The sequence below is a fragment of the Phaseolus vulgaris genome, chromosome 6 (assembly GCF_051622355.1).
Source record: "Phaseolus vulgaris cultivar YP4 chromosome 6, ASM5162235v1, whole genome shotgun sequence".
NCBI classification, from domain to species: domain Eukaryota; kingdom Viridiplantae; phylum Streptophyta; class Magnoliopsida; order Fabales; family Fabaceae; genus Phaseolus; species Phaseolus vulgaris.
In genome coordinates, this window is record NC_143503.1 from 36,755,135 (window position 1) to 36,778,127 (window position 22,993).

Below are 22,993 nucleotides of genomic sequence, written 5' to 3' on the forward strand. Positions count from 1 at the left end.
TTTTTGGGAACTATGCTAAGTGTCAGGGACAAATGCAGTGCTATATTTTTTTTATATATAACATATTTAAAAAATTTCATTTTATTCCATTATTCTTTATTGATAAAAAAAACAATATAAAACAAACCAATTCCAAGAATATTACTCTCTCAACACTTTCTTCTTGTTCTTCACAATATTCACATCTGAAATGTTATCTAAATATCAAAGAAAGCCCTGACCAGTTAAATCAATAGAAACTTATCATAACAAACATATTTTTAAATTCAGCATCTAATTCGATCCTAAAGAAGACCCAAAATCTTCCACTCAAAGGAATAAAGTTCGGAATTAAATTTAGAATTTTAATTTCACGTGTTAGTTGTTTAAACATGAGATTTGTGTTAATTTAAAATAAAATCTAAAACAAATTAAAATCTGAAATTACGAATCATGTCATCTTTTTGAAAGATAATGTATTCCAAGTCAATCAAAGTATTAGAAACGCTCTTATTTTTTGACATTTGATACTAATTAACTCCCGCACTACTTTCATGATATCGAAATGTGTGAAATAAAACATAAAAAAATATGAATATTTTTTAAAAATAGAAAAGAAAGTGCGAGGTAGGCTAAACATGGTGGAGAAGTTCATTGCTACTGTTCTTTCTGCCAGCTTTCATTTTCGTCGCCTAGGAAGGTGACAAGGCAAAAGCAATAACAAAGATTCCACTTATTGGAAGTGCTACAACAAAAAGTAAACCATGTTTGACAAAATGCAGCTTCACGCGCAAAGAATCATTTTGCATTATCACTGTATCACACTGTACCATGCGACTCAGAGAGAGACACGTTTGAAGTTTGTGAAGTTTGTACATGTTTGGTTTTGGATTTCTGCAAAATCTCGCATTATTTTTGTTTTCTTTTCAAGTTAGTGTTTGCAACCTTTGAAATGTATACGTTTAGTTATTTGATGTTTTTTAGGTTTTTAGGTTCTTAGAGTGAACTATATTTTTGTCTGTTTGGTTTGGAGAGTACTGTTAGACATTGGATTATGTATTTATTATATAAGAGTTGATCCACCCCTAAAGTGATTCACATTTATATATCTGTTATTGCTGATAAAAAAATAATAAAAATAAAAAATCATGCCACAGGACGAATAATTTTTTTTTATCAATAATAAAAATATATAGGATATTTTAGGAATGATCAAAGGACGAAAAATAATTAATGTTTTTTTTAAATAATTCAAAATCAAATTAACTTTAATTGAGCAAAGAAAATATTTATTCATATTCCTATGACTCCAAAAAAAGAACGTGAGCCAAACTCATAATATAACCTCTCTCAGTTCCTTACAGAGCCGACTTTGCTTACTCACTTTCCAAAGGTTGACCAAACCACCCTTATAAAATACCTCTTCATCCTCTTCTACTCCACACACACTCTCATTCACTTGTCTAAACCATTAACTGTTTCATTCACTGCATTTGGGGTGTTTCATTTCATTTGCATTTGCATTTGCAACCCTTTTCTCACAAAAAATGGAGGCACGGAGTTTCTACTCTCTGCTGTTTCTTTTGCTTGGTTTGGCTTCTGTAAACTCAGTGCATGGGCAAGGGACACGTCAGGGGTTTTATTCTAGTTCGTGTCCTCGTGCCGAGTCCATTGTTAAGTCCACAGTTCAGTCCCACGTTAAGTCTGATTCTACTTTGGCTGCTGGGTTGCTTCGGATGCACTTCCACGATTGCTTTGTGCAAGGCTGTGACGGTTCTGTTCTCATTTCCGGCGCCAACACTGAGAAAACAGCCTTTGCCAACCTTGGTTTAAGAGGTTTTGAGGTTGTCGATGATGCAAAGACGCAGCTCGAGGCCGCATGCCCCGGTGTCGTGTCTTGTGCTGATATCCTTGCCCTTGCTGCTCGTGATTCCGTTGTTCTGGTAATTATAATTCACTCAAATTCTATGCATGCTTCAGCAATTTCTGCGCTATAAATAATTAACATCAAGTTGATGAGAGTATAGTTTATAGTTTATAATTAAAAATTGACGTTTTTGCATGCAGAGTGGTGGACTGAGCTATCAGGTTCCTACTGGACGAAGAGATGGACGCATATCACAGGCTTCTGACGTGAGCAACTTGCCTGCACCTTTTGACTCTGTTGATGTTCAGAAACAAAAGTTCACAGCCAAGGGCCTCAACACTCAGGACCTCGTCACCCTTCTTGGTAATCTAATCACACTCCACTTGTTATGATTACACACTTCAAATCAATGAATATTATCATAATTAATATTTCAAAATCCAACTCATGTGGTGGTCACGTATATATAATATATAATATATAATAGTATCACGGTTACTTTCTGACAGAATAAGCATAGTTTATAGTTGACTCTTCAAGCCACTTTTTATCACACTTTCTTATTATTATCTAATACCCTCATTAGAATAACATCTTTTTCTGTCTTCTTTTTCATCATTTTCACATTGTTTGAGGAAAAACAAAACTAAACTATGCTTTCCAATGGATATAAATAAAACGGTGCAGTATATATGATAAGTGCCGTGGAAAAATGCAATACTCAAAACTTAATGTAACTATAACTTTTATATATGAAAAAACAATTATGTTGTGAGATTAAGATGTGTTCACTATAGAGATTTGAATTATATTGAATTTGGTGATTTAGGTGCACATACCATTGGAACTACAGCTTGCCAGTTTTTCAGTAACAGATTATACAACTTCACTGCAAATGGTCCTGATCCTTCTATCGACCCTTCATTTCTTCCAACACTACAATCACTGTGCCCACAAAACGGTGACGGTTCAACCCGAGTTGCCCTAGACACGGGTAGTCAAAAACTATTTGATTTATCTTACTATAACAATTTGAGGAAAGGACGTGGAATTCTGCAATCTGATCAAGCGCTTTGGAGCGATGATTCGACACAGAAAGTTGTGCAGAGGTACTTGGGCTTAATAAGAGGGTTGCTTGGATTAAAATTCAACGTGGAGTTTGGAAATGCTATGGTGAAGATGGGTAACATTGAGTTGAAGACTGGTACCGATGGTGAAATTCGCAAGATATGTTCTGCCATCAACTAGCCACTTCAATCAACTAATTAATTACTCATGAAAGTGATTTATGTCTCTGTTATCGTCTTATGCAAGTCAAGTATATCATCAAGAATTGATCTTTGGCTAGCCAACTATTTTCATCTTGGAAGTGTAAAAGTTACAGAATATTAATGTCATGCCATAGTTTCTTTAAATAATTTCTTAAGTTTAAATCTCGTAAATACAAATAATACTTTTTTTATTAATAAAAAAAATATGATCCATTTAAAGGGTGATTCAATCTTATCTAGAACATAAAAACATATACTCCTACTACAAGAAAATCATGAAATAGAAACTAATTTTTAGAGAGCAAAATAATTAGTTGCAATAGTAACTAAATTAGAAACCATTTTAGAAACTATATAAAAAATTAGTTTCTAAATTAGTTTCTATTATTGTTATAGTTTTTAAATTTGTATCTAATTAACAACCAAGGTTTTACCTACCAATTATTTAGTTTCTAAATTTGGTCTCTAAAACCTTGAAACTATTTAACAATATTATAATCTAATTTAGAAACCAATTTTTTTTTTAATTTCTAAAATGATCTCTAATTTAGTTACTATTACAACTAATTATTTTGCTCTCTAAAAATTGGTTTTTATTTCATGATTTTCTTGTAGTGTTTCACGAGGAACGTAATAATCTCACGAGAATTGCCGATAAATTAAATGTTAAAACTAATTAATTCGAGAGCTTAATATATTAATATCAAAACTAACGAAAAATGTTTTATTTCAAAAATATTTACAATTTTTGTAAATTAGAAAATAACTTCAAAATTACTAATTCAAAAACACTTTAATCCTTTTTCTATACTGAAATTTAAGCCTTTATTTTTTGTTTCCAAATTGTAAAAAAAATTCGCAGCTAATACTCTATACAGACATTTGGGGTTCTATCTGTAAGATAACTATGGTCTGCAATTATGATGTTAAATTATATTCAATGAGCCAAATCCAATAACTATGACAGCTTCTGTCATTGAATTTGTCTACAAGAAAATGAAAGCTAATATGTATTATTTAAACCTACAGAATTGCACGATCTTCATAGTTTTTCTTTGAGGTTTTCTCCACCAACATCTGCATTAATTCCAAACAACATTATAGAATAAGAAATTAATTTCCACCAAAATATTAAGTCTCTTACCTGAAATAATGGACGAAAAGAGAGAGTTATTGTTTGGAACAATGTCATATGTGTGTGTGGATCGAATATTAATTATTCATAACTCCCATGGTGATTTTAAAAATGAAAAATAATATGATGTTGACTTTTGTAGTAAAATTATATAAATACGAAAACCATTTTATTTCATTTATTACATGCAAAAAAAGAAATATCCCTTTGATACACTTGCTTACAAAAACATGTACCAAAATATTGCTGGATAATGAGTGTACCCTGTTTGTACGTAATATATAAACGAAATTCTTAATCTTTATCCCACGTAGAACAAATAGTAATTTACAGACTGGCAAGAATATTACGTTAATCACTAAACATTAAATTTTTTTGATTAATTTTTGTTAATTAAGAATGGAAAAAAGGAAACAAATGTCTATAATTGAGTTATTGGTTAATTAGGTGCATATATATGCTTTAACTTATTATATATGTCAATGGATAACTTTTTTCTTATTTTATCAAGACAAAATTTCATACAAAACCAAATCTTTCATTCTCAATATCAACGCACCATTCATATAGTTCTAAAAATATTTGACTCTATCCTGTTTCTCAATCCGTACTTTAAAGATATAATCCAAAACAAACAAAAATCAATAAATAACAAATTTAGATACTAAAAATAATTAATTACTAAATTAACTAAATTAGATACTAATTTAAAAATTAAAAATTTATTAATATCTAAAATGGTTTCTATTATTAATAAAAATTTATAAAATAATTTATAAATTGGTATTTAAATTAGCTACCTAAATTTTAGTTACTAATATTTTATATTTTTAAACTAATATCTAAAAGACTAATAGAGACTAATTTAAAATATAAAATAATAACTAAGAGTTAGATTTAGATAACCAATTTAGAAACTAGTTTATAAATTTTTATTAATAATAAAAACTAATTTAAATACTAATAATTTTTTTAGTTTATAAAATAATATCTAATTTACTTAAATAGAAATTAATTATTTTAATTTCTAAAATTAATTTTTATTTAATAAGTTTTTTAGTGACTCAACAAGGTAATATTACCCAATAGAACAATGATTTAATAAGTGAAGGAATTACAAATTAAATCTTTATCATCTTAACATAGTTATCAATAAATATAAATATTACATTTTATTTTTATATTTTTCAATCCACATAATCGACTATGTATAACTCTATAATAATTGTATGATATGTGAAGTTACGTAACCGACTATATTTTAAGATAAACTATGTATTGAACACAGTTAAAAATAAGAAAAAATAATAATTTTCTTTTCTTATAAATTTAAATGCAAATAATTGGATTGGAATCTAAATCCACGATTTCAAAAAGAAAATATTTTAGTATTTATTAAAATTCATTTGACACAGATTTTTAAACTGTTTTTATTTTTCAAAATTCTTTATAAATCCAATATAATTTAAAATCAATGATAAAAAATATATTTTGTGAATACTAAACTTTATTCAACATGATAACAAATAAAATTATATGATAAAAAAGTTTAAACATAATAATATTTAGTATAAAATGTTTTTATATATAACTCACATATATAAATAAATAAACTTTACTTGTTAAATAATATTAATTAAAAATATAAAATATAATTTGATAATATATATATGTACTTCACTCCATTCAATTTATAATTATTAACAACATGAAAATAAATAAATAAAATAGAATTCTCGACAACAAAAATTAATGTCAACCTTTAGCTAAATTTAATAAATTTTGTATTTGGATTAGAAAAGACCACATTCATATTTTTTATCATTCAATTCCACATAGATGGGTTAATACGAAACACGAAATATATATCGTTAATTTGAAATTTGAATTACTTATGATAGAAAATTATTTAATATTTTGAATATTGTGAAAGAAAAATTTAATGAATGTAGATAAAGAACTTGAAGTGGATTGCACGCAAGGATAACACACATATAATGAGTTTCAATGTGCTAGTTTTGGAAAGTTTGGGTGGTGCTTTATTTATAAAATATTTCTTAAATTAATATATAACATTATTTATTAATTATTTTAGATTTTAAATTAGTTAAATTATTAGTGATTAATTTGAATTATAAAGTAGTTATTTGAATAAATTTTTATTAATAATAAAATATTTAGATATTACTAATATTTTAGTTTATAAAATAATATTTAATTTAGTTAATATAAATTAATTGATATTTAATGATTTTATTTATGTATTTTTGTGTGATAAGTTATGTGAAAATTGAGATAAATAGATGTAAAAGTTATTTTGACTCTTAGAGGATTGAGCTTTTTTTTTGCAAGTGGTGGTTTTGAGTCATCGGAATGGAAAAAGGTATACAAATAAGCTTTGACTCAATAACGAATCTCAGGGCAACGCGGTATGATTTCTACTATTCTTCTGCATAACAATAACAATAACAGTAAAGTCTCTCCGTTGACATACAAAACAAAACCCGTGATTCCACAGTTCACCACAACTTGCGTTGCATGCACTTTCTTTCTACTAGCCGCCTTTTCTTACTCTTTGGATTCCGTCGGAGATGCACTTTCACCATTGCTTTCTGCAAGCTTCTCACGCTTCTCTTCTCATTGCCGGTGCTCCCACTCAGATAACAGCTTTTGCAAACCTTAGTTTAAAAGGATCCATACCAGGTTATTGATTATGCCAAAACGCATGCGTGGGACAACATTATCTTCGAGATCCACACCCATAAGACATTAGAGTATTTTATAATATATAAGTGGTGTAAATCTCATATCATAAATCACTTTTATGAAGTTGAGTTATGCTTAAAGTCCACTTTTTGTGGTATCAGAACTATTTTCGAGTTTATACTAACGAATATTTGTTACGCTTATCATGTCACCCGTTATTGGATCGTTATCCGACTATTTATAATTATATTGTCTCATGCACGAGCTGTTACTCTTAACGTGAGAGAGTGTCTTGAAAATCTCATATCAACTAGATATTATAACATTTCATAGTGCAAACCTCACTTCATAAGCCAATTTTATGATATTGAGTTAAGTTTAAAATTCACTTCTTAACACATTTTCTTGGAGATTTCCCTCACAACTAAAGATAAAGATATTTCATAGTATATAAGTGGGTCTTATAAACCGGTTTTATAAGATTTACTTAAACTTAAAGTTCACTTTTTAATATGTTATCAAAGTTAAATTAGTCTATCTTAACAATTATTTGGGTTGAACTTATCACGCGTTATCCAACTATTATGACATCATCCATCATCCATAATATAATTTACGCAGAAGTTGATAACTTGAATTACACTTCTTAATACATTCTTTAGTATTATTACGTGAATAAGATGCAAAATCAATACTTGTCCATGGTCATAATTTTGGAAGTTTCTCAGTCGACACTTGCATTAATTATAACTCAGATATTTCCATATTGGATAAACTAAAATGTGATGATTTTGATCTTTTCATCCTTAGAAAATAAATACAGGTTGCTGAATAGACAATGGATTAATTACGAAGCTGGAATTATGGATGAAAATAGACAATTGGTTAGAGTTTTCAATCAACACAGTGTCTTGTGTATACTCTAATTATTCTGATGATGGTGATTTTCAAGGAGAGAAAAATCACGATCTTGACTTTTGTATGGCTAAGAAAATTGTTATATCTTTTTTTTTTCATGGATAATAATTTATAGCCCAGAAATATTATATGTATGTACTGATTGCCATATTCACAAATTAATAGATATGAAAGAATTGTTAATATCTATACTAATTACTCAAAAAATCAAATAAAATAATATATATGATTAATTGATAATAATGCCATTTAATAGGAACCATTACTCTGATAGAATGTGGCTATTAATTTATTACTATTATCGTTAACGAATTGAATATTTTCTATTTGTATGATTTATTTTTTTCATTTCTGAAATAACTGTTTACAAGTATCTGATCTTTATTATGACTAATTCTTCACTTTCTTGTTTGAATTTACTAGAAGACTTTTTTTTAAGGCAACCGTTTAAGGATCTCAGATATTTTATAAAATCAATTACAACATCCAATACTATTATTTTAATATTTTTTTATATAATTTATTTTTAAATTATATTTTATTATACATATTTATTTATAATTTCATTCCACAAAAATTATATACAACTCTAAATATTCTCAGAGTATCATTTTTTCTATCTTTAATTGTCATCTCATCAAAGAAATGATGAATAGACCATTAAAAAAAAAAGTTAACCAGAATTTCTATAAATTATTTTATTAATTTTAATTTATAAAAAACTGATTTTATTTTTTGTCTAGAAGTATTTGTGAATAAGTTTATCAATATAATTTATCATATCATGTAAGAAAATAAAGAAAGCACGTATAGTGAAAAGGAGGAAATATTAGAAATGCTATTTATTGGAACTCCATTTGTTACCTCAGTTGAATCTGTTTAATTGGAGTTTAGCATACTAAAATTTCGGTTTAAAAAGCATATATATTTATTTCAGTATCAGAATGAAATAAGATAGTGTAAAAATAAGATAAAATACTCCTCTACTGTTTGTTAAAATAATTAAATAAATAAATAATGTGTCATGGTAACAACACGATAGATAATTAATTTTTTGGTGTGCAAGGTATCTTTGTCTAAAAGGGAAATACTATTTTCTTTAAGAGGAAAACTTTATTTAAGGAGTTTATTTTACACTTTTCTTCCTGCACCCTATATTCTTTGAAATATTAGAATTATCTTTGATAATTTTGGATGATTCCAGAATACGGGTTTAAAGGTATTTTCAGAATAGAGGTTCCATAAGTAAAATGTATTTCTAGAATAAAAAATTTGGAAGGCAAAAACTCATTATGGAATATTCTTTCTCGAACATATTTTTTAATTTTCAGAATTATAAATCCAAAATTCATAAAATGTTTTACGAAAAGTATGTTCTGAAAATATTTTGTATATTTTTAAAAGAGTAAAATGGTTTTTTCCGATAATAATAATAGGGTGCAGGAAGCCATTTGTTGGGGTGCAGGAAGAAATAGGATTGCACTTTTTATGGTCCAACACAATACGAAATTCTTAATCTTTATCCCACGTAGAACAAATAGTAATTTGCAGACTGGCAAGAATATTACGTTAATCACTAAACATTAAATCCTTTTGATTAATTTTTGTTAATTAAGGATGGAAAAAAGGAAAGAAATGTCTATAATTGAGTTATTGGTCAATTAGGTGTATATATATGCTTTAACTTACATATGTCAATGGATAAGTTTTTTCTTATTTTATCAAGACAAAATTTCATACAAAACCAAATCATTCATTCTCAATATCAATGCACCATTCATATAGTTCTAAAAATATTTGACTCTATCATGTTTTCTCAATCAGAGCCGATAAAAAAAAAGTTTCTTAATCCGAATTTAAAGTTAATTCACAACAACAAAATCAATAAATATCAACTAAATTTAAAGACAAAAAATAATTAATTACTATATTAACTAAATTAAAAATAAAAAAATTATTAGTATTTAAAGTGATTTTTATTGTTAATACAAATTTATAAAATAATTTCTAAATTGGTATCTAAATTAGCTACCTACGTTCTAGTTACTAATATTTTAGATTCTAAACTTATATCTAAAAGACTAATAGAGCCTAATTTAAAATATAAAGTAGTAAGTAGATAAAACTTTGATAGTTAAGAGTTAGATACCAATTTAGAAACTATTTTATAAATTTTTATCAATTATAAAAATTAATTTAGTTCGAATAATTTTTTTACTTTATAAAATAGTCTTCAATTTACTCAAAAATTAATTAATTATTTTAGTCTCTAAAATAATTTTTATTTAATAATTTTTTTATAATAATTCAGCAAGAGTAACATTACCCCAATAGAACATTGATTTAATAAGGGAATGAATTACAAATTAAATCTTTATCATCTTAACATAGTTCTCAATAAATATAAATATTAAATTTTATTTCTATATTTTTCAATCTACATAATCGACTATGTATAACTCTATAATACTATGATATGTGAAGTTACATAGGCGACTGTATTTTAAGTAAGATAAACTATATATTGAACACAGTTAAAAAATAGAAAAAAAATCATAAAATTGGGTATACTTTATTATTGAACTAATTTAATTCATTATAAATTTAAGTTCAAAATTAGATTCAAATCTATATTTTTTTAAAAATAAATTTTTTTTTATAAATTTAAATGCAAATAATTGGATTGGAATCTAAACCCACGATTTAAAAAATAAAATATTTTAGATATTTATAAAAAATCATTTTACACAGATTTTTAAACTGTGTTTTTTATTTCAAAAATTGTTTATAAATCCAATATAATTTAAAATCATGATAAAAATATATTTAGTGGTACTAAACTTATTCAACATGATAACAAATAAAATTATATGATCATTTAAAAAAATATATAATATTTAGTATAAAATGTTCTTATATATAACTCACATATATATAAATAAATAAACATTACTTGTTAAATAATGTTAATTAAAAATATAAAAATGTAATTTAATAATATATATATATATATATATATTTCACTTCATTCAATATTCTAATTATTAACATGAAAAAATAGAATTATCGACAACAAAAATTAATGTGAACCTTTAGTTAAATTTACTGAATATTGTATTTGGATTAGAAATGACGACATTCATATTTTTCATCATTCAATTTCACATAAAAGGGTTAATAATAGGTTCAAACATGAAATATTTTTTTTTATCAACAATTAAAAATATAATAATAAATAAAAGTATTTGAGATATTTCAACTTTCTTTTAATCACCAAGATATTTCAACCTTATTATTATTATTATATATATATATATAAAAGATATCTAAAAATTTATATCTATGGTCATATATTACAATAAAATTATGAAATAGAAACTAATTTTAAAAGCAAAAATAGTTAGTTGTTATAATGACTAAATTATATACTATTTTAGAAACTATTTTTTTAATTTTTAAATTAGTTTATATTATTGTTAAATGATTTCTAAATTAGTATCTAATTAGCTTTCAAAGTTTTTTTTATCAAATTTAGAATCTAAATAATTGGTAACCCTCCTACCTTCTTACACAATAAGTATATCTGAACGAAATATAAAAAAAATTTATATCCAACACGTGTATCTACATATTTTAACTTTTACATTTTTTAAGAACCAAAGAATTTAAACAACCATACATATTGAACAAGAGCTTTCCTTATACGTGCGTTACATACAACAAAATATTTATCATTGATTTGAAATTTAAATTATTTATGATAAAAAATTATTTAATATTTTGAATATTGTAAAAGAAAAATTTAATGAATGTAGATAAAGAATCTGAAGTGGATTGTAAGTAAAGATAAACACACATATAGTACGTTTCAATAGAGCAATGTGAAGTTTTATTTCTTGATATCTAATATTACTTATTAATTATTTTATATTTTAAATTAATTTAAAATATAAAATAGCTAATAACTAAATTTGAATAATAATGTAGATAATAATTAAGAAACTAATTTATAATTTTTTTATTAATTTATAAAATAATATTTAATTTAGTTAATATAGTTATTTTTTTATAAATGATTTAATATTTAATAATTTTATTGTATTATTTGGATATCGTGGTAAGTTATGAAAATTGAGATAAATTGATGTAAAACCACTTTTTGTGCAAGTTGTATACAAATAAGCTTTGACTAAATAGATACTCTCATGCCAACGCGTTATCATTTATACTATTCCTCTGCATAACAGTAGACCCTCTCCTTTGACAAACAAAACAAAACCCTCTCAACTAGACGACTTTTCTTACTCTTTCTCTAATGCTACACTTTTTTATGGATATTTCACATCGACTAGAGATAAAGGATATTTTATTGTATATAAGTGGGTGTAAACCTCAACTTTATAAGCCGGTTTTATAGAGTTGAGTTAGACTTAAAGTTCACACGCACGAGCTTCTATCTATCACTCTCGACGTGAGGGGTGTGATGAAGATTCCACATCGACTAGAGATAAGGACATTTCATTGTATATAAGTTTGTGCAAACCTCAATTTTATGAGTCGATTTTATGGGATTCCACTCTTTATATCTTCCAAATTTGACTGCACCACTCCTATAAATACCTTACCTCGTTCTCATTGCTAAGATTTATTTTATACATTAAGTTTTTACCATTCAGTCAATAGATAAATATCTATTATTGTAAAATTTAATTTTTGGATTTGTTAGTCGTGTTATTATTAGTCGTGGCTAATTCTGATATTGTTTAGCTTATTGTGGAAAGGCTATATAATAGCTACCTATTCTTCACTATCTCCTATTTTATCTATTTTTTAAAAAGCCTCTCTGCTATTTTTAACACTCATTACATTGCATTCTGCACAACCAGTAACCTAAACAGATACTAACTATTTCGTATAATCTTGCATTTCATTTCTTTTTGCATGGTACATTTGCAACATTTTTCTCACGAAAATAATGGAGGGACGGAGTTTGTCTGCAGTAACGTTTCTTTTGCTTGCTTTGGTGAATGTGAAGGTTGTGCATGGCCAAAGAACGCGTGTAGGGTTTTATGCTAGAACATGTCCTCGCGCTGAGTCCATTGTTAGATCCACAGTTCAATCCCATGTTAAATCTGATCCTACTTTGGCTGCTGGATTGCTTCGGATGCACTTTCACGATTGCTTTGTGCAAGGTTGTGACGGTTCTGTTCTCATTGCCGGTGTTGGCACTGAGAGAACAGCTTTTGCAAACCTTGGTTTAAGAGGATACGAGGTTATTGATGATGCGAAAACGCAACTCGAGGCTGCATGCCCCGGTATTGTGTCCTGTGCTGATATCCTTGCTCTTGCTGCTCGTGATTCCGTATTTCTGGTAATTAACTCAAAACCCTATCAACGTTTAAATTTATGTAGTTCAAAAATAGTTAATATTAACATCATAATATATACCTCTGGTAGCAAAAAGCAAGAAATGCTCATTCTTTAATGATTTGGCAAGTTGAGCACCATTGACGGGGCATGTGAAAATGAATTAAACTACTCCATGCATAATACATGCAATTTTCTGTATACTTCAAAATAATCGACGTATATACTGAATGTGATGAGTCAGAATCTGCTACACCATTGTTCTTCTATCTTGAATTGCGAGATAATGAAAACACCTTGTAAGTATTTGGGTATGCTTGTAGGGAGTGTCATAAAAGAAGAATTTTATGGGAAGGGGTGTTGGAGAGAGTGAGAAACATGCTAGGAAGATGGAAGGACAAGTACGTTTTGATGACGGGTCGCCTATGTCTGATTAAGTCCGTCTTGTCCTCTCTCCCTTTGTTTTATTTTTCGCTTTACAAAATGCCAACCATGGTGGCAAAAGAGTTAGAGAGGCTTCAGAAAGATTTTCTGTGAAGGTGGGGCTCGAAAGGCAGGAAGATAACTTAGGCTTAAAAAGTTTGTGAACCAAAAGGAGCGGGAGGGCTTGGTCTGATAGAGATTAGAAAGTTCATTGTGGCTCTTTTAGAGAAGTGGATCTAGCGTTTGGGCATTGGAGAAATTAGCTTATGTAAAGAAGTAGTGGAATCCAAGTATCGAAGCTGGAGAAATATAAGGGCTCAGGGGAGTTGTAGGTAGATTCCCTGTGGTGGAGAGATTTGAAGGAAGTCTGGAGGTTTGAGGGTTGGAAAGGGAATTTTGATGACAACTTTGTTTGGAAGGTCGAGAACAGGAGAGAGATTAGTTTGTGGGAGGATACACAGTACAAGAAAATTATGAAATAGAAACTAATTTGTAGAAACCAAAATAATTAGTTGCAATAGTAACTAAATTAGAGACCATTTTAGAAACTAAAAAGAAATTTGGTTTCTGAATTAGTTTATATTATTTTCTATTATTGTTAAATAGTTTCTAAATTGCTACCAAATTTAGAAACTAAATAATTGGTAGTTAAAACCTTAGTTGCTAATTAGATACCAATTTAGAAACTATTTAACAATAATAGAAAATAATAGAAACTAATTTAGAAACCAATTTTTTTTTTAGTTTCTAAAATGGTTTCTATTTTAGTTCCTATTGTAACTAATTATTTTGGTCTCTAAAAATTGGTTTCTAATTCATGATTTTCTTGTAGTGACATGGGTGGGGGACAAAGCTCTTAAAGATAAATTTCAGAGGTTATATCAAATATATTCATGCAGGACAACCAAGTTGTGGCAAGGAGGGGAGTGGAACAACAATCTAGAGTGAACTTGGAAGATAGGGTGGAGGAGGAGCTTGTTTGATTGGAAAAAAACATCAGGAGCAAGAGCTGGATCCGCTTTTAGGGAGGAAGACTTTAAATGATGAAAAAGAGGAAAAGTGGGTTTGGAAGGAAAGTGATGATACAAGGTTTACAGTCCAGTCCTCTTATAGAGTTTTTAAAGGTGAGGTGCAGGGGGAAGACTCTGATCTACTCGAGGGGTTCTGGAGGATGAAGTCACAACCAACAACCTTAGTTACAGCATAGAAAGTGTTGGAAAACAAAATAATGACTAAAGCTAATTTGTTGAGAAGGGAGATTACGGTGGAGAGTAGTACCTGTATGTGTGGGGAGGATGTGGAAACAACGTCCCATTTGTTTAGTACTTGTAGGGTAGAGTGGCTGGTTTGGTCTGAGTGTTATGTGTGGGTGGGTAGGACAACGGTGGTTCATCAGGATCCAAAATTGTTGTTTTCACATTTCAGGTTGAACGAGGAAAGCGAAGATGTTAATCGAATTTGGTATTGTGTGTGGGTAGCAGTTATAGGTGAACTATGGAAACAAAGAAATAAGAAGGTTTTCAAGAATTGAGGCATAGATCAAATAGAAATCTTCACAATGGCGCATTTGCAGATTTGGTAATGGATTACCTCGAAGGTACGATTAACATGTTTTTCTTAGTCAGAATGATGTCTAAAACCATTGGTATGCATGAGGTCAATCAATAAAGGAAAGCTTAGAGAGAGAGGTTTGGATGAGTAGGGTTGTTTCAAGTTAGAGGTGGTGTTTTTTGTATTTGGGTATGGGTAGACATCGAACTTGCATGTCTTGTGTTGTTTGTTTTATAACTCTCAATGCGAGTGGTAAGCTAAAGGATGTCGCTGTATTTATATAAAGGGTTTAGTTATCCCTGAAATACCTCCATTAATATTCATTATTTTTTCTGATAACAAAAAATTATAATTAACATTTGAGTTTTTTTTGCATGGCAGAGTGGTGGACTGAACTGGCAAGTGCCTACTGGACGCAGAGATGGGCACATATCACAGGCTTCTGATGTCACTAACTTGCCAGCTCCATTTGACTCTCTTGATGTTCAGAAACAAAAGTTCGCATCAAAGAGACTCAACACTCAAGACCTCGTCACCCTTGTTGGTAATTACACATAAAACTTTGTTTACGTACACATGATCATCATTAGAATCACAACATATACAACAATCAATTGTCTTGTCGACCTTTAGATGTCACTTTTCTTACACCCATTAAAGAAGAGTTGAGAATAGAGATTTAAGAGTAACGAATATATGTATATTTAGGTGGACATACGATTGGTACTACAGCTTGCAAGTTTTTTAGGTACAGATTGTACAACTTCACTGCAAATGGTGCTGACTCTTCCATCAACCCTTTATTTCTTCGTCAACTAAGAGCATTGTGTCCGCAGAACGGAGGTGATTCAAACCGAGTAGCTTTTGATAAAGGTAGTGAAAACAGATTTGACACATCATACTTTGCCAATTTGAGAAATGGACGTGGAGTTCTACAGTCTGATCAAGCGCTTTGGAATGATCCTTCCACTAAGTTATTTGTACAGGGTTACTTGGCCTTTAATGGCTTGCTTTTCAAGGTGGAATTTGCAAAATCTATGGTGAAGATGAGCAACATTGAGTTGAAGACTGGGACCAATGGTGAAATTCGCAAGATATGTTCTGCCTTTAACTAGCTAGGTGACATGGTTTAGAAGTGTATGATACTCATTTACCGAATTCCAAAGTTTAAAAGTAAATGTTTTAGGCCTTTTTTCATATTTTTGTATGTGTAACATTAGTCCTCATGTCAATTGAGCAATTAATTGTACTCCTTTAATTTTATGAAAATTGACATGACAAGTGTGGTATAATGGCTTCTGTTTTGTCTACATTAAAAGGAAAGCAAGCAGTAACATGTACATGCATGATCAACTAATATAAAAATAATGACAAATTTTATATATAATGCTATTAATTACATTATAAAAAAAAATTGACTTATGCATTTAAATATAAAATAATATAAATTTAATAACTCTTTTGTAAGAATGAATTTATCACATATTATTATTGATGCAAGATAATTCTAAAGTGGTATATTGGAAATAATAAATTTCTTTCTTTGTTAATTATTTATTATAAAATTAAAATAATGTTAACTTATTAAAAATTATAAATTTAAAATAACATAAATTTAATATTTTTTACCACTAATATAAATAGATGTTCTACATGTAAATTTTTTATTAAATATATAAAAGTAAATTTAAAACACATTATTATTGAGGCATATTTTAACAAACTAATAATTAATAATTTATTATTGATAAAAATAACTATTAATTTATAAATATTTAATAAATTTATATTAATTATATTCTTATTATAAAAAATTATTATATATTTTTAGTATTTATTTATGATATATGTTCTTAACCTTTTAATATAATTGTTATGATATTTTTTAATTTTGTTAATATTATGAATAACATTTGTGACAAGTAAAATGAGTAGTCACAAATAATAGATAAATATTGACAAATTTTATCTTTATCACTAATTTTAATATATTTATTGCGATATTTCTTAATTTTGTCACTATTATAAACAATGTTAGTGACAAGGAAAAAAATAGTCACAAATAATATATAAATAGTGACAAATTTTATATTTATCACCAACCTTTTGTCACTAAAACTAATCTAATTTTTCTTGTAGTGATTAGTAAAGAAATAATGATTATACGCAATTATATGTAATTATACGTAAATATATTTTCTATAAATACATACAAGAGAATAAGACATTACCATCTCTCTTACCATATTTTTATATACAATTTTCTTATATGGTCTCTGACCGTCTTTCCATTTTTATCCACTAAATAAAAGATCATGTATGACAAAGAAGACATCACTAACAAGTCTTATGAAAATCTGGTCCAAGCCTTCATTATCGAGCAAATTCAACAATTGGCGAAGAAATAATAGTAAAAGTGATGCGTTTATAAACGTTTCTATTTGCTCATAACTTGTTTATTAATTATGCTTTTACGAAACAAAACCCGTGATTCCACAGTTCAGCACAACTTGCGTTACATGCACTTTCTACTAGCCGCCTTTTCTTACTCTTTCTCCTACTTTGGTTGCTGGATTCCGTCGGAGATGCACTTTCACCATTGCTTTCTGCAAGCTTCTGATGCTGCCACTCAGAGAACAGCTTTTGTAAACCTTAGGTTAAAAGGATACCAGGTTATTGATTATGCCAAAACGACAACAATTTTATGAGTTTAAATTAGGCTTAAAGTTCACTTTTTAACATAATATCAGAACCATTTATCTTAACGAGTATTTATTAGGCTTATCAGGTCACCCGCTATCGGATCGTTATCGAACCACCCATAATATATTCTTCCACTCACAAGCTGTCACTCTTAACGCGAGGGAGTGTATTGAAGATCTCACATCAACTAGAGATTAAAACATTTCATAGTACAAACCTCATCATAAGTCGATTTTATGAGGTTGAGTTAGACTTAAAATAAAGTCCACTTCTTAACACATTCTCTTGGAGATCTCACACACGACTAGAGATAAAGACATTTCATAGTATATAAGTGGGTAGTGCAAACCTAATCTTATAAACCAGTTTTATAAGGTTTAGTTAAACTTAAAATTCACTTCTTAATATAATATCAAAGTTAAGTTGAGTCTATTCTAACAATTATTAGGATTTGATCTCATCTTATCCAACTATTATCACACTATCCATAATATATAATTTCACGCTGAAGTTGATAACCTCAAGTACACTACTTAATATATTCTTTCGTATTTTCGTATTATTATATGGATAACATGCAAAATCAATTACACAACTTGTCCATGGAAGTTTTCTCAGTCGACACTTGTATTAATTATAACTCAGATATTTCCATATTGGATATACTAAAATGTGATGATTTTGACAATGGATTAATTACGAAGCCGAAATTATGGATGAAAATAGACAATTGGTTAGAGTTTTCAATCAACACAGTGTCTTATGTATACCATTGGAATGAAAGACTCTAATTATTCTGATGATGGTGATTTTCAAGGAGAGAAAAATCACGATCTTGACTTTTGTATGGCTAAAAAAATTGTAATATATTTTTTTTTCATGGATAATTTTTTTTAGCACAGAAATATTATATGTATGTACTGATTGCCATATTCCCAAATTAATACATATGAAAGAATTGTTAATGTATATAGTAATTACTCTAAAAATCAAATAAAAATAATATGATTAATTGATAATAATGTCATTTAATAGGAACAATTACACTGATAGAATGTGGCTATTAATTTATTACTATTATCGTTAAAGAATTGAATAATTTTTACTTGTATGTTTTTTTTTTCATTTGAAATAACTGTTTGCAAGGTATTTGTTCTTTATTATGACTAATTCTTCACTTTCTTGTTTGAATTATGTACTAAGAAGACATTTTTTCATTTTTTTAAAGGCAACCGTTTCTTTTCATTCCTACAATAGCATCAAACATCTCTTCCAAGTTCCCTTATCCTTAACTGTCATCTCATCAAAGAAATGGTGAATAGAACATTTAAAAAATAAAAATAAGTTAACCAGAATTTCTATAAATTATTTTATTAATTTTAATTTATAAAAAACTTATTTTATTTTTCGTCTAGAAGTATTTGTGAATAAGTTTATCATACATGTAAGAAAATAAAGAAAGCACGTAGTGAAGAGGAAGTAATATTAGAAATGCTATTTATTGGAACTCCATTTCTTACCTCAGTTGTATCTGTTTAATTGGAGTTTAGCGTACTAAAAGAGTAAAATGGTTTTTTTCCGATAATAATAATAGGATGCAGGGGATAATAATAATAGGGTGCAGGAAGCCATTTGTTGGGGTGCAGGAAGAAACACGCTTGCACTTCTTATGGTCCAACACAATACAACACTGAACTTTGATCAAACAACAAAAACATCATCGGAGTAACATAGGCTTTTGCAACTAGCACTTTCCATCATTTAACTTAAACTTCATTGTTCTTGTCGCCATTCTTTGCTTTTAACGTTAACCTGCAATTGCAATTGCAACTGCAACTGCATTCACACTCAATAACTCGGTGCCTCACTCTTCAATTGCAAGCTGTGGTGTGATTCTTCACTTCACGCTTCAAAGCCAATGGCAGCCTCTGCTTTCTCCAACGCGTTTCTTTCTCCCGTAACTCTTCCATCCAACCCCAAATCTATTTCCTTTCAACCCAAATTCCCACTTCTCAAATTCCCCAACACCAGATCCCACCCCTCCTTGACCAAAACGACCACGTTCTGTTCCTCGGATGCCGCCAATGCTCCTCAACATGACACCCCAATTGAATTAAGTACGAGTTTTAGTTTTGTTTTTCCCTTTTGATTCTCTATTCGTTTTAATTTTCTTCCTTTATTGAGAAGCAATTCTGCGTTCTTTGCAGGGTATCCGGCATTCCCAACCGTCATGGATATCAACCAGATTCGTGACATTTTACCCCACAGGTACTGTTAGCTCTTTTTTTTCTTCTCTTATCTGTTTTGTGAACATTGGTGAGATTCTGATTCACCTTTTTTCTTTATTCAGGTTTCCTTTCCTTCTGGTGGATAGAGTGATTGAGTACAATCCTGGTGTTTCTGCTGTGGCCATAAAGAATGTGACAATAAATGACAATTTCTTTCCTGGACATTTTCCAGAAAGGCCCATCATGCCGGGTGTTCTCATGGTTGAGGTACTAAGCTATACACTATGCTCATTGCTGGCCCTACCCTTTTATTGTTCTTGCCTTGTCTATAATCATGTGATTTTTATTCATGTGTATCTGCAATGAGATAAGCTATTTATCTGTATTGCTTTTTACGTGGATATATCGTTATAGTAGCTTGTTTAAAACTACAGGGATGAAAAACCTCTTGTAAACTTATGATATATCCATTTGTTTGAACTAAAAAGTGTTGTGGTTGGAAACTTGCTACTATCCTAGAGTTGTTGTTTTTTTCAAACTTGCAATTATCCGGGAGAGGAACTTCTTTAATATAAAATTTAAAAGATACTAGACATAATTGGATTAACTTAGTTCTTATGAAACCTCTCAAATTGATACACGGCGGTGTGATTGCTTGCATTCATAATAAGATGATCTAACTGTATTCACAAGTGAGAAAATCTATGAATTTGACTAAACACAACCAATTAAAATTTAAAGATGTTCATTTAGAAGCTTTACAACATTGAAAACATTATTTAGTGTTGTATGGAGCACTAAATTTGACTGTCATCTTCTTAAAAATGAATCAATGTTATTATTATAATTTCTCTTTCAATGCATGTCTCCTTAATAGTGAACTCACACACATATGGTACTGCATATGGTAAATGTAAATGTAAACATTTGAGATCTTGGGAATTCTAGATTAAGTTTCTCCAACTTGTGGTAGTTCTTCAATTTACCGTACTATGACCATCAGCAAATCAATAAAGCTTGTAGTTCTTGGACCATGAGTTCTGATTCGATTTTGCAAATGAAAAAAATCTTAACTTAGTTTTACGTCATTGGTTTGCTTCCCCCCAAGTCCTGAATGTGGGCGACAGTTGGCAAGTACACAGGTGCTCTATTTATGTTAATGGTATATAAATGATGTTGGGGCCATAGAACATGTTTCTGGCTTGTTTTCACGGCTTTTAAATGTTTGGTTGCATCTGTTTTTGAAGAAATTGTTTTGGTATCAGTGACGGTAGGCCTGTAGCTTTTTTAGTCCTTCATTTGTTAAAATGCATATTTCTCTGTGTTAGATTAGGAGACATATCAAATGCTCTTATCTACCTTATCAAGATCATGTTTGCATTAGACCTGTGTCTTTGCATCTACTTGTTCACTACTTCCATGGCATGTCTTGTGTAAATAGTGGACACGTTCACGGATTCATGACTTTTTGCCTCGAAAGTCATCTGAATGAAGTAGTGAAATTAATTTGACATTCCTGCAAAAGGAGAGTGGGACTGTGCAAGAGATACATTTTCTGAATATTTTAACAAATTATGTTTTAGCTTGCTAAAACTTCAAAAATAAATAGAGTAATTTTTCAAAAGCTACTCCATTGGGAATACTTTAACAAATCCAGTGTTATATTATACTTTAACAATAGAGTAATTATGTTCTTTAGTTTTTTCTTTCTCTGTCAAGTTTCATTCATGTCTCATTTATGGCATCTTTTGTTCATACTCAGAAAATGAAATTTAACTTATGTCTACTGTATACTCCAATGACGGATTGTCCCTCAATGTCTACTGTATTGTTAAAATTTGTTTATCTTTTACCATTTTAAATATGATGAGAACATAAAAAAGAGTCCAATATATACAGTCTCTGAAACTGGTTTTATATCTTTATCTTGATTAGACCAGCAGACAACAGCTTACGATTACTTGTTAGATTGTAAATATCATTTATATTCAATGAACTATAATTCTTAGGCTCCAACTTCTGTAGGACTTCTTTTTTTGAGATGAACAACCAGTCTCTATTAGTTTCTAAGTTACCTGTAAGCTTTAGAGCTGTATGCTAAAATACTATGTAATGGCTTCATTTCACTAGGAACTATCTCAGCCTCAAATGTAAGATTGTAAAGAAAAGAGGGAAATTTTTATATGATTTCTGTTAATCTGCTTTAAAAGTGGGCATAAACATGAGGTATTTTGCTGCAGGCAATGGCACAAGTTGGTGGTTTGGTCATGTTGCAACCTGAAGTGGGAGGTTCTCGTGAAAACTTCTTCTTTGCTGGAATAGACAAAGTGCGATTTCGTAAGCCAGTGATTGCAGGGGACACCTTAGTTATGAGAATGACGCTTACAAAGCTGCAAAAGCGATTTGGAATAGCAAAGATGGATGGGAAGGCATATGTTGGAGGTGAAGTTGTGTGCGAGGGTGAATTTTTGATGGCGATGGGGAGCGAATAAGTAGACATTCCTTCTGGAATTGAGTTTATATTCTTCTATCTTTTAATTTAAATGCTTCTGCTTTTGAATGCAGAACATTGGGATCATTTAATCTTAATGTATGCATTTTCAATGAAATCTATCTGAACATTCTGTTCTAGTTCTCTATATGACTTTGCTTTGATAGTTTTGTTATTTCGTGCAAGGCTAATCTTTTTGATGGATGAACTCATTGGCATTTGACCTTGTGTTCTCTCATCCAGATTTGTATTTGTTTATGGCAATCCAATATCTTTTACATTTTTTACCGAATTGTGCATAAAAAAGATACTTAAAACTCCATACGACTATGTTACACAGACAGGCACTGGCAA

General features: G+C 29.1%; 3 protein-coding genes across 3 annotated transcripts; all 3 read left to right on the forward strand.

Annotated features, from left to right (window-relative positions):
* Positions 1-1,299: 1,299 nt before the first annotated feature.
* Positions 1,300-3,272, forward strand: LOC137832805 (cationic peroxidase 2). The gene is made up of 3 exons (XM_068641156.2): positions 1,300-1,922; positions 2,047-2,209; positions 2,676-3,272. The coding sequence occupies exons 1-3, from the start codon at positions 1,527-1,529 to the stop codon at positions 3,092-3,094; spliced, it is 978 nt and encodes a 325-aa protein (XP_068497257.1). The 5' UTR covers positions 1,300-1,526; the 3' UTR covers positions 3,095-3,272.
* Positions 3,273-12,851: 9,579 nt separating this feature from the next.
* LOC137833194 (cationic peroxidase 2) lies at positions 12,852-16,332 on the forward strand. The gene is made up of 3 exons (XM_068641555.1): positions 12,852-13,247; positions 15,599-15,761; positions 15,926-16,332. Exons 1-3 carry the CDS (start codon positions 12,852-12,854, stop codon positions 16,330-16,332), a joined length of 966 nt encoding a protein of 321 aa, XP_068497656.1.
* A 3,248-nt stretch (positions 16,333-19,580) lies between these two features.
* On the forward strand, positions 19,581-22,787 carry LOC137832807 (uncharacterized). Its single transcript, XM_068641159.1, has 4 exons — positions 19,581-20,037; positions 20,128-20,188; positions 20,271-20,415; positions 22,389-22,787. Exons 1-4 carry the CDS (start codon positions 19,839-19,841, stop codon positions 22,638-22,640), a joined length of 657 nt encoding a protein of 218 aa, XP_068497260.1. The 5' UTR covers positions 19,581-19,838; the 3' UTR covers positions 22,641-22,787.
* The last annotated feature ends 206 nt before the right edge of the window (positions 22,788-22,993 follow it).

Coding starts and splice junctions, on each gene's coding strand:
- LOC137833194 (XM_068641555.1), top strand. CDS start 12,852: ATGGAGGGACGGAGTTTGTCTGCAGTAACGTTTCTTTTGCTTGCTTTG. Junction 13,248..15,598: donor CTCGTGATTCCGTATTTCTG/GTAATTAACTCA, acceptor TTTGCATGGCAG/AGTGGTGGACTGAACTGGCA. Junction 15,762..15,925: donor AGACCTCGTCACCCTTGTTG/GTAATTACACAT, acceptor ATGTATATTTAG/GTGGACATACGATTGGTACT.
- LOC137832805 (XM_068641156.2), top strand. CDS start 1,527: ATGGAGGCACGGAGTTTCTACTCTCTGCTGTTTCTTTTGCTTGGTTTG. Junction 1,923..2,046: donor CTCGTGATTCCGTTGTTCTG/GTAATTATAATT, acceptor TTTTGCATGCAG/AGTGGTGGACTGAGCTATCA. Junction 2,210..2,675: donor GGACCTCGTCACCCTTCTTG/GTAATCTAATCA, acceptor TTGGTGATTTAG/GTGCACATACCATTGGAACT.
- LOC137832807 (XM_068641159.1), top strand. CDS start 19,839: ATGGCAGCCTCTGCTTTCTCCAACGCGTTTCTTTCTCCCGTAACTCTT. Junction 20,189..20,270: donor CGTGACATTTTACCCCACAG/GTACTGTTAGCT, acceptor TTCTTTATTCAG/GTTTCCTTTCCTTCTGGTGG. Junction 20,416..22,388: donor CGGGTGTTCTCATGGTTGAG/GTACTAAGCTAT, acceptor ATTTTGCTGCAG/GCAATGGCACAAGTTGGTGG.